Source organism: Prosopis cineraria, unplaced genomic scaffold, assembly GCF_029017545.1.
Source record: "Prosopis cineraria cultivar Desert tree isolate PC_DT_omini unplaced genomic scaffold, ASM2901754v1 PC10, whole genome shotgun sequence".
Taxonomy (NCBI): Eukaryota; Viridiplantae; Streptophyta; class Magnoliopsida; order Fabales; family Fabaceae; genus Prosopis; species Prosopis cineraria.
Genome location: NW_026555341.1, coordinates 32,352,034 through 32,364,830, shown reverse-complemented (window position 1 = coordinate 32,364,830; position 12,797 = coordinate 32,352,034). Strand labels below are relative to the sequence as shown.

The 12,797-nt window shown below is 30.5% G+C and overlaps 1 protein-coding gene across 1 annotated transcript; it reads left to right on the top strand.

The window, feature by feature from the left end:
• Positions 1-3,950: 3,950 nt before the first annotated feature.
• Positions 3,951-10,653, top strand: LOC129321559 (basic leucine zipper 43-like). Its single transcript, XM_054967359.1, has 2 exons — positions 3,951-4,028; positions 9,834-10,653. The coding sequence occupies exons 1-2, from the start codon at positions 3,954-3,956 to the stop codon at positions 10,269-10,271; spliced, it is 513 nt and encodes a 170-aa protein (XP_054823334.1). The 5' UTR covers positions 3,951-3,953; the 3' UTR covers positions 10,272-10,653.
• The last annotated feature ends 2,144 nt before the right edge of the window (positions 10,654-12,797 follow it).

The window sequence follows — 12,797 nt, the reverse complement described above, 5'->3', positions numbered from 1 at the left end:
ACTTATCATGACAAATAGTATTAATGAAGACTATAACTTATACCACACAACTTAGGTCAATGAGTCATAATCCACCCTAATGGTCCATATATTAAACCAACCATTCACATAGTATCACTTAACCACCAAAACCATTTATTAGCCATCACTAGGCTAATTTTCAATTTATATAATTTTTTTAATTAATTAAAAACCTTTACTTAGTGCCACCAACTTTCACCATTAGCCCTTATAATGAAAACCAAACCTTAATTTAAATCTTATTGGGCTCAAATAGCAAAATTATAACTAAATCAATAGGCTTAAACCATTGAGGAGCAAAAACCCAATTTCTCAAGGTTTATTTTGTGCCCAAAACACCTCTTTTCATCCAATTATTCACTCAAAACATTAGATCACTATATAGAAACTCAAAACATGCTCCCTAGAATCCAAAGAAACAAAAGCTTACAAGAATAAAGCCTTTGGGATCAAAATCCAAAAATTTCCTCTTCCAAAAATTGAAGAAAATCAAGAGAAAGAGAAGAGGATTGAAGTAGGGAGTTTACCTATCGTGTAGCCGAGCTCGCAACGGTCGCAAAGACTCCTAGATCCAAGCCTAACTCCCTCCCTTTCTCTTCTCTTCTTCCTCTCTCTCTCTCTCCCGTTTGTGCGTTTGCTTCCTTTCTCATTTTCTCTGCGTTTCTCTGCATCAGTTTGCTCCTTAAAATGCTGGTCAAAAACTTTGGGGAAAATTACAAGAAAGGGCCCAACATTTTTTATTATTGCACAAAAGCCCGGGTCAACTTTGGTAATTTTTCCCATAGTTAAAAATCAAATAAAACCAAACTTTTGCTTAGTAAAATTCGAACTCTGGGCCTCTATTAAATTATTCTAAATTTTAATTTAATTATAGATATTTTATTTTATTTTTGTTTATTTTTTTTTAATAAATTTGAGTCTTAAAATTTTTAGGATGTTACATCTGTAGTTGTTATTTTGTAGTATTTTTTAAAAACTTTTAACTTATTTAATACTTAATTACTATGATCTAAGTTATGATATTCCTGCTACTACTGATATGAATTTTACATTGGTTAAAGAATGTTGCTGAGCAATAGAAGGATTTTAAGTCAACATTGACTAGAGAGTACAACCATGCAAATGGGAAGAAGGAAGGTCGAGATTTATGTCCAGAGTACAATTTTCTTGATCACGTTTGGGAAGAAAGTATGTGAGTATCAAAAACATCTGTAGTTGCTATTTTTGTAGTATTTTTTAAAAACTTTTAACTTATTTAATACTTAATTACTGTGCATCTAAGTTATGATATTCCTGTTACTACTTGTATGAATAAATATTGGTTAAAGAATGTTGCTGAGTAATGGGAGGATTTTAAGTCAACACTGACTAGAGAGTATATCCATGCAAATGAGAAGAAGGTAGGTCGAGATCTATGTCAAGAGTACAATTTCTTGATCAAGACACTTGGAGATAGTTTGTGGCATCTTGAAATGACTTTGAATTTTAGGTGATAAGCTATCACTTAATTTCTATCTAATGTTATTTTATATGATTCATTGATTTAATTTGTTTTCATTTTTCTAGAAAATAAGTATAATAAATAAAGCAATACAATCACAAAATCTATATCCTCATTACATGTCTTGTAGGGGATATAGAAAAGTTAAGCAAAAGCTAATTGAGGAAGATAAAAAATAAATGGAGGAAGCAGCAAAATCAAACCCACTATTATTGTTTAGCCCCCACTATGGCCAACTCGTTAAAGAAAATGGAAGGTTGGGAGGATCAAGAAAGGTGAGTACATCACTCCAGAGGCTTTTACAGTTGCTGAAAAGATCATAAGTAGTTAAATAAATTTAAATTTATGACTAATTGTTTTTAAAGATTAAGTAATAATTTAGCTCATATATTGTAGGATTCACTCGAGGAGAAAGTTTCTCAAGGTTCCTTCACTCTAAATGGAAAGATGGATATTCTATCAATTGCAATTGGAAAGCTAGAACATCCTAGAGGTTGGGAGGATCAAGAAAGGCGAGTACATCACTTCAGAGACTTTTACAGTTGCTGAAAAGATCATAAGTAGTTAAATAAATTTAAATTTATGACTAATTGTTTTTGAAGATTAAGTAATAATTTAGCTCATATATTGTAGGATTCACTCGAGGAGAAAGTTTCTCAAGGTTCCTTTACTCTAAATGGAAAGATGGATATTCTATCAATTGCAATTGAAAAGCTAGAACATCCCAGTCGAGTTAAAAGGTGTTGGTAGAGGAGTTGATCTCAAGGAGTACTTTAAACCAACTCTACAAAGCTCTTATAAAGGAGATGAGATCTATTAGTTAGTGGCTAAGGCTAAGGATGATACTCGAGCTGAGGTTCAATAAGAGGTTAGACAAGAGATTAGAGCCCAGGTTTGACAAAAGGTCAAGTGGGAGTTTCATGAATTGTTTTAGGAAGACATGATGGCCCAACTTCATAAAGAGATGAAATCTATGGTTACTAGCATGACAGTTTCAGGAGTTGATCGTACACCTTAGGTTTGTATTTAATTTAATTTAACATTGATTTGTGTTTAATTTAATTTAACATATATTTTCATTTCATCCAGATGTCCCCTGTTATACCAAGCACGTAAGATAGCCATAATCCATCGGGGACAATGGCGCTGGCACTAGTTAATCCTGATCCTCTCGTACCAGATGACAATGAAGGAACTTCTTGTTATCTTTATTTAGAGATTCTAAAAAATTTGTTGTTGTCGAAGGTCAAGTATACAAGTTTGGGTCCATAATTCATTATCAAAAGATTAAAGCGGACCAAGTTAGGATGACAATTACATGTGTTCAAAAGGTTGAGAATAATGTACACATGTCCTTTCCTACTTTTAAGATTACAACAATAGGCTAAGAAAGACGTTCTTTCATTCTATGGTTTAAACATCTTGTGTCAAAAATCGATGCAATATTGCCAAAGGTAAATAGCAAGTTAATATTATGTTATTTTCTTTGAGTTAATTAAATACTTATATAACTCATTCATTTTATATTTTAATAGGAACCTAAAAATGCTATTAAATTTTCCTACTTGGCACAATTATATGAAATTTACAAAGATATGACAGAAGATATTACTGCTAAAATGCCATTAGGGGTCATAGCTATGGAAAGGGAATATGATTTTGAATTCGATAAAAGAGATCACAAAAAGTTCTTAGATTTAAAGGAGTTGGACATATCATAGGCTAAATTGGAAATCTTGTAACTTTGCTATATACTTTTTTCATTTTTTCCATTTCATTTTCATACTACTAACATTTTGATATCATTTCAATGATAGGTACCTCTACAATATTTGTTGTGCAATGGGCCGGAAAACAAAACACATTTGGATTTTTATGCTCAAAAGTTGTGTAGAAAGCTTATAATGTAATACATAGAAGGATGACATATGTGATGAATCTTATGTTAGATATGAAATTTTCATGTTATCTAGCACCAATTATTGATGGGTAAGTATTTGTTATTCATGCATGTGTATGTGTGTGTATATATTCAGGTTATTTAATGCCTATTTAAATTTTTATATGATGCAATTATCATTGATTACTTTGTGTTCTTTGCTCAAATCAAAATGAAGTATACTAGTTTTGTTCTTTGGGCAAAAACTAAATGAAGAGCTCATATGGATTTTCACCAATTAAGTTTTAATTCATATAAAACTTTACTTCATGAGATATTTATATTTTTGCAATGTGTTTTTATTTATAAATAATAATAGTGCACTTGGGACATGTTATATACTTATGTTTGGGGAATGCAAGCAAAAATCATTGATGGAATGAATTTACTCGAATGTAAGTATATATGAACCTTTAAATTTCATATTTAATTATCCCTCATATTTAATTTTAAAATTTTCATTTATTTCAGTGCCATAGGCAGCCAGAAAGCATGGAATGTGAATATTATGTTATTCGTTACATGTATGAGATAGTTCAAGTTGGGAGTACTGAAAGATTACAAGAGGTATTTTGTTTTTTTTATTTTAGTTTAAATTCTTGTATTTAATTCCTTCAATTATTGTTCTAATAAATTTTATTATTTAGATTTTTGAATATAAGGAGCCCTATAATAGTGAAGAGATTGATGGCATTCGAGATGTTTTGGCTCAACAACTTTTGCAAGAGTACTTTTCAAAGTGAATAGAGGTTGAACAAAATTTTATAGTATTTTAGTAGTTGAACAATTATATATATAGATTAACATATTAGTTACATGGAGAAAATATTATTTTAATTCATTTTATAAATATATAGTATATTTGAATATTCATTGTGAATCTGCTGGTTGGCTGTTTGTATTGCTATATAAACTACAAAATTACAGGTTTAAAATTATTGATGTCAAGAAAAAAAAAATCATTTTTTTTAAAATCAAACTTTTAACAATGGTTATATGAAAAACTAATTTAAAAAACTTTTAATATTGGTTTTCTATAAATAACGATTGTGAAAAGTCCACTTTTTACAATAGTTATTTTATTAACCGATGTGAAAAGTGGAAAGTCCACTTTCCACGTTGGTTTTCTGTAATAAATGACGTGGAAAGTGGACTTTCTACTATCCTCTTTTTTACTACCCTACCCCTTTATATTGACTTAAAAAGTTTAAAATAATCATTGTAAAGAGTCCATCTTGCAGCAGTGCAACAACCGCCAAACAATTGATGGTGGTAATCAATAAGTATTGGTTGTTAGAAGTAGCCAATACTAGTTGTAATGTTCGTCTTGACATTACCAGAATAACACTCTAACATACCATTGTGATAACTCGAATTAATTAGAATCTCAAATAAAAGTTATTACAACCCTAAAATTTAAAAGTAATTAATTTAAAATACTGGGATTAAAAAAAATCCTTTTTCAAAAGTCCTTTGAGCTCAAACTATGATTTAAAATAAATCAAATAGGATAACAGAAGCATAAGAAGCAAATAGCACTTAAAAATAAATGGAAGAAAATTGGAATTTCTCTAAAAACTAGCCCTTCTGCTGCAGTGCAGGCCACACCCACTGCGGTGGATGGTATAGAGGGATGAGTCCCTCAGCACACATTATGCAGTGGCACAATCCCATTGTCCTGACAGTAGGTTGCTGTCATGACAACACTCTAAATTTTTGGATTGTGTCATTTCACCATTTGATATCCAATTTAAGCAGTTCAAATGTTCACATGAATCTTTTTGAGCCCTCTAACTAATAGCACCAATCTCATACTTAAATAATTATCCATTAAAAAAAATGGACACCTAAACTCAAATAGTTTGTTTTCACCTCAAAACACATTTAAAGGTGTCCAATTCACACCGCCAAATGCCATTAGCTCCAGAATTACTTGGAGTAACTCAAATGGACCACACACAACATACATGGCCAATCATATCACATAAATAACCATTCATACTCAAAATGACCGCTAAACTCCCAAATTCTCAGCAATACAAAGAGTGGATAAAATTAAGCATAAAACTCATGTTGGTTATTCCAACACACAGTTAATATAATGAATTACTTGTACTAATATCTTGGCCATTCACATTCATTTATCCACAAGTATCACAATTTTAGGCTGAGATACACACACATTACACAGAGTTTCATGCAAGTGACAGCAAAATGAAGTAATGATCCTAAGTTGGCATAACCTCATGACATATTCATTACAAAAACCCAAAATGAGGAAAAAGAAGCGCTATACAATGATGCTCTTCACTCTTCGATTGTCCCTCTTCCTTCCCCTTGCCTTTACCAGAGCCCTCACCTATAAAATATAACTATGGGATGAGATAAACATATTAATAATAGAATAATTCATCACTATTAATTAAAATGCACAACCAAAAGCGAGTAAAGCTTATCTACTTCAAAAATACTCTTTTACATATTTCAACATATCATTTCTATGAACAAAAGTTAGCATGATCATTCTACCATTCAAGCCTCCATATCACCTCGACTGAAACCATGGGCTCTTGGACTAAGTGCATATTCACAATGGCCTGAGCTCACCTTCAATGGTAGGATTACCTAACCAAAGGTGTCTTATCCCACTTCCAGACTATGATCTCCTCCAATCGTACACAAATTAGGGTGTCGTTACTCTAACACCGCATCACTGATGTTAAAGAGCGTCAATCTCTAATACTGTATCTCACTTGGATACTAAGGAGATAATCTCCAATATCGTGCCTTACTAGGCACTAAGGAGATACATGCCATATGGACTTTCACTACTCCTTTCTACAGGTGAACTTCTACTCCTATCTTGATCATACTCATATATCTCATATATAATACATACATATATATATATATATATATATATCAAATTTGATTAAATCCTTATAAAACTTTCACCACTTTCACCATTTGCCATTTGTTTTACATGCACAAAATCATATTTCGCTATATATAAAGTTATCAAATCTCACGCAGTAATTTAACATATCTACTCACAACCAGTTAAGTAATATAATCAAATAGTATAAATTATTTCGTTATCTCAACCCTTTGTCACATAAAAAGATTATTGTGGTTCAACATTAGCTCCAGACATTTTATATGTACGATAAAGCTCGAGCAACACTTAATCTACACCATTAATCAATAATTATTAATTATCACTTCGATCAAACCTCAAAATTACTAGATTCCAAGTACCCATAAACACCTAAAATCCTCATATAATAACACCAACCCTTTCAAAACACTCTAACAATCCTATTTAGAATCCAAACATACTAAAATCATTAACCAACTATCTACATTGTCTCAAAAAACCTCAATTCTCATATAGGGTTAGTATGAACCCTAGTCAAAAATTTTAAATTACCATAAAACCCATAAACCTAAGGTTAGAGGCTTAATTTAACTCCCTAAAACCTTAATAAGTCAATAGGTTTGGTCTACAACCAAAGGAAATGAAATCAAGTCTCAACCATAGCTAAAAGCATCAAAAATTCGCATAGAGGGAGAGGGAGAGGAAATAGAATCTTACCCAAGGTGTAGTAAGCCTAATGTGCCTTCAAGATACCTTTAAGGTTGTGCCCTAGCAATCTCTAGTCATCTCTCATCGCCTTCTCATGATTTCACTTATCCCACTTTAGATTTCAAGTATGTTTCATGATTGATAAAATGTAGAATTGTGTACGTGCACCGTTGTATATGGCATAGAGAGTTCCCTTCACATTTGAAACCTTCCTCCGTGCCACGGCTTGCTCGAATTTTGACCTAGCCCTCTTTTAAAGCTGTCAAAAGATCCAAAAACTATATTAGTCTCTCATAAACATCATTAGTCAAAAATTCACTTGAAATTACTATTCTATCCTTATAATAATTTAAAATTCCTAGGTTGAAGACTAGGATGTTATAACAGTGATCAATGGTGGCAAGCAGGGGTGGCCAATGGTGATAGTCAATATATAAGGGCTAGCAAGGAGTGGCTGATGGTGATGGTCAATGGTGGCTAGCAAAAATGATAATCAAGGGGTGGGAGTCGGCAATGACAAATGATCACTGATGGTACATAGGTAGTGATTAATGATAAAAAATATGTTTTCAAATGAGATTTTTTTTTCAATTGATTTTTTAAATATAATCAAACATATTTTTATTTAGTAAACAAAAATAACGTAATTTTAACTCATCTTAAGAATGAGCATACATTACTCATCTTTAATATAGATAAGTTCTCTACGGTCTCGAACTTTTTTTTTTTTATATCTTTTAATTTTTTACTCAACGAATACATTTACGGTCAAATAAAAAAATTGGTAGTTGGAACAGTACTTTTACTTTGCATCATATTCCTAGTAAAATAATTTATAGAGTTAAAAATAAAATAAGGACCATTTAGGTATGCACTTTTAATTTATATCTTAAAAATTCATTAAATATATATAATTCGATTCTTAAATTATATTATTTCAGTTTACGTGCTCCATGGCCTAATTTAAAAGGTCTAGCTAGCTTGTTTTGAAAATAGAGGAAGAACATAGAAGTAATAAAGTTGTGTAGAGGAAGAAAATTCACTAAAGTAATTGATAGTGGTATTTCACCTAAAGTTCTTTTTGTGGAGTGTACTGGTAGATATCTTATCCATCATGTTGTTATAAATATATAATTCTTCCGTCCTTACTTGTTCTCTCATAGGAAAAAAAAAAAAAAAACTCAAGGAAAAAGTAAAATCAATGTATATAGGAATAATAATATATTACTTTATAAAAAAAATTATTTTTTCTTTTCCAGTTTTACCCTCTGTTTAATACCGATTACATTTTTAAATTTGATTTCTTACAAAATTATTATTAAAATGTTAAATTATAAAAAGATAAATAATGATATTCAGATTGCTAAAATTTATTATGAATAATTTAAAATAAAGTTAAAAAACAAAATATCTTACAAAAAAATAATTTTTTTTTATAAAAGATTAAATCTAAATCGATGAAATCTTAATCTTGTGATTAAAGTTTAAGAGGAGGATAGGGAGAGAAGAGGAGAGAATCCTCTCCCTATTTGATATTATGAGAACACACATACACCACACTTTAAAGATATATCATGTTCTAAATCTTAAGATATAATCATTACTTGTTTCAAATAATATTTCGATTAGATGGAGGGCATAAATGCAGGTAGCTAGATTTTTTTTTTTTTCTTAGCATAAAGACTAGAGTCTAAGCTTGACATCATAAATTATCTCCCTCGACTGGTACCAAGGGTAAAGGATAGATGCCGCTCTCCCAACTATAAGTTATTTCATATATAATGATTGAGATTCGATCCCTCAACTACTTATTCAAATGATAAAAACCCTAATAATTCAAAAAGGATGGGAAATGATGACACGATAATCCTCTTCCAAATTTCCATGGCATATCAGGAATGTTCTTTCCTTTGATCTTCTTTCATGGCCACTATGTCTAAGGTCATATATTTTATTCTTTATTCACCTATATAAATTATACCTTGGACATCAATTCAACCTTATCTCATTAATTTTTCTATAATGGGAAATCACCTAACTTCATTTTGCTATGATTCACCAAGATAAAAAATTAAATCAACAAATCTTGGATTTAAATTTAATTAATATATCTTATTCAAACGTTTTTAGATATTAATATTTTAGTTTAATTATATAATTTGTAAAATAAAAATAAGATTTTTAATCAATAACATATAGAAATATTAAATGATTTTAATTTATCAACAATTTTTTGAATCGATATCTACAACTTATTTTTTAGAAAATCTTATCAAAAACTTAACTATTATAACTTAACTACTACAACGGATTCTATAATCAAAATTGAGATTAAATGTGTTAATGGACTTTAATTATCATTTAAAAGTCCATATGTTCATTTGGATGAAATTTTATTTTATTTTTTCACAGCTAATGTAATCATTTTAGACGTGTGCGCACCTGTGTTGCGCGTGTTAAGGACATGTCAAGACTTTCTTAGATCTAGCCAATCTGTTTGATTTACTTTTTTAAAATTAATTAGAATCTAATTAATTTAGGTGGAATCAGATACTTGAGTTAATTAGAACTAAATTCTCTTTATACCTTTTTTTTTAACAAAAGTTCCAACTGTTCATTCAACGAACACATGTGCATGTTCTGTGCACGTCCACTTATTTATATATTTAATTTAATTAGCCATGAAACTTCTATAAATCCCACCTATAATATTCAATAATCCATTACACAAGAACCTTACTTTCTTCAACAATCATCACCATCATCATCTTCTAGTAAATTTGCAGATCCACATGATCAGCCACAGCCTAATCTCGCGAGACTTCAAAAACATCTTCCTTCCCCACAACGAAATTATCCAGAACCTTAATGTAAATACACTCTCAGCTGCAACAAATCATCATCATCATCATCAAGAAGAACTTGTTAACGTTGTTGTTCCTTCTTCGTCAACCTCGGATGAAGCCGAGGAGAAGAAGCAGAGGCGAATGGTATCGAATAGAGAGTCGGCTCGAAGGTCGAGGATGAGGAAGAAGAGGCACATGGAGGTGCTGAATTGGGTGATGATCAGACTCAGAACGGAGAACCAGGAGCTTGTTCAGAGACTGAAACATGTATTAGAGTCACATGATAGGGTTCTTCAGGAGAATGCTAAGCTTAAAGAAGAAGCTTCCCATCTTCGCCAAATGCTTGAGAGCTCTTCCAATTTGCAATCGCCTCCATAGATTTCGATGACCATCATTTTCCCTGCAATTTTTGTTGATACCAACAACGTATTTTGTGGGCATGATTGATTTAATTTGTCTCCAGATTTTCTTTTGTTTTTTGTTTTGGGGTTTTAGCTCTCTCTCTCTCTCTATATGCGCGCGCGTGAACAGAAAGTGAGTTTTTGATTTCATATGGTGGAAAGAAACAGCAGCCTTTTAATCCGTAGAGAAATTGGACCTGATCGATTTTGTAAACCTTATTACCCAACTTTGTCATTAATTAGTGTTGTTTTTTATGGTTGGGGGGAGCCATGTCTCTCATGTTTGGATGCTGAGGCTGAGGTAAATAGAAGGGGGAAATATGGGATTTTAATGAATATTCTAAATTTTCTCATCTAATGAGTGCTCGCATTATTAACGTCATAAGATTTTATCGAAGTTTGAAAATTCATACTTGATCAGAAATAAATAAAACGATGAGTAGTGTTACAAATCCTCTCAATTTTTTTAGTCATCTACTTGGTTGTTTCCATCCTCTTATTGTCAGTCAACATGATCTTTGTTCTCTCATCCGCGTCTTCTTGCTCTTTATAATCTTCGCTTCCTTACTCTCTCCGATCTGCATCTTCTTACTCGCTCTCTCTATCTCTATATATATATATGGTGTGTGTGTATGTTTCTGACTAAGTCCAAGGCATATAGGGCACAATAAAAGGTAATCCCTTTGTTTCAAATTATAAGACATTTTTAAATAAAATCTCACATATTAATAAAGCTTACTAAATATACTTTACAATTTAACTTTTTCAAAATAAAAATATAAACTCTCAAAAATGTCTTTCATTTAATACTCCATTGATGAAAAAAATATAAAAGAGAGAGAATATATGAGAAGGATAATATTAAAAAAATATTATTAATAAAACCTTAGTTTTATCAAAGTGTCATATATTTTGAAACACTGAATCTTTCTTAAAATTGTCTTATAATTTGGGACAGAAGGAGTAGCAGTGTCATTTTATATTTTCTCTATATTTTGTGCCTACATCTTCAACAACTATTCAATTGAATCAACGATATCTATCATATCATATGAAACACTCATTAGGTGAGAGAATTTAATTATGACACTTACCGAATCCATATTATCAAAGTGACCTCTTTAATCGCCAATATTAAATCCATCAAGCAAGTTGGTGGGATGACTTTAATTTGCAGTGAGAAACAAATCACCACTTAAAATATTTTTTTCTCCTTGTAATTTGTCAATTAACTATTATTAATGAAAATTAGAGTGAATGAATATTGTACATTTAAGTGGAGTTTAAAAAAGAAAACCAAACCATGCAGCCTACTAGTTTATATTAATTAGTTTAAGAAGTTAATCGATATATATATATATATATATAGATCTTTATATATATATATATATATATATTTATTTATTTATTTATTTATAAAGATCTATAAGAAGTCATGCCATTTAAAATTTTATGTAGCGCGACTTTCTTGCACATTTCCTTTCTTTCTTCTTCTTCTCTTCTTTTTGGGTAGAACACCATTTTTTCTCTCTTCAAATCTCTTTTTCATGTGTCAAACACAACCGATCCCTAGACACTACTAGTACAATTTGTCAACAATTATGATGAGGATATAAATAGTCTCATAATCTTGGGTCAATTAATTAATTAAATCAGTGTGAACACATCATATTTTAATCATATTATCTGATACGTCTCTCGTCCTAACTTTTTTTAATAACTTAATTTAAAATTTAAAGTGTAATCTCTATTTGGGAAAGCATGAGCGTGAAGGACATAAGTATGTGGAGACTTCAAAATCATCGAAGTTGACATGCTTACCACACTTATTCTTTTATATGCAAAGAAAATAATGATGACAATCTAACCAATAAACTGAATTGCCAATTGGAATCTTCATCCTTCTTATTGTTTTAATAATTTCAACTGCTTCACATCACTTGGAATATAGATTATGTAATAAATTTCACATCTTTTAACATCTAAATATCATTTTAAAAAGGGAAAATCGTATCGAGGGATTTCAGAAGAGAAATAATTGCACTTGGAGCCCAATGTATTATGAAATTATTCTACAACCCTTTGGGCCCTTTTTGGAAAACTGTTTTACAATGAAAAGACATAATTACCCTTAACGAGAAAAGATAGCAAGTAAAAGTTCAAATTTACAAGAAGATGTTGACATATTCGCAACTTTAGAATCATATATATTAATAGGTAATTATCCATTGGTTGTGAAGTTATTGTTTAGAGTTAAAAAGTTTCACATTGGCCAAGTTCAAATAGTCACAAGTATAGGTTTATTTATTCACAAATGAAAGTTTAGAATTTATGACTTTATATATTTAGAATGTTTATCTTGGCAACAAATTTTCATTTTTACAACTATAAGTTCATAAATTCACAACTTTAAGTTCATCTTATTAATAAGTAATTATTCATTAGTAGTGAAATTTTTGTTTAGAGTTGATAAGTTAATAAATTTATAACTTAAAGTTTGAAT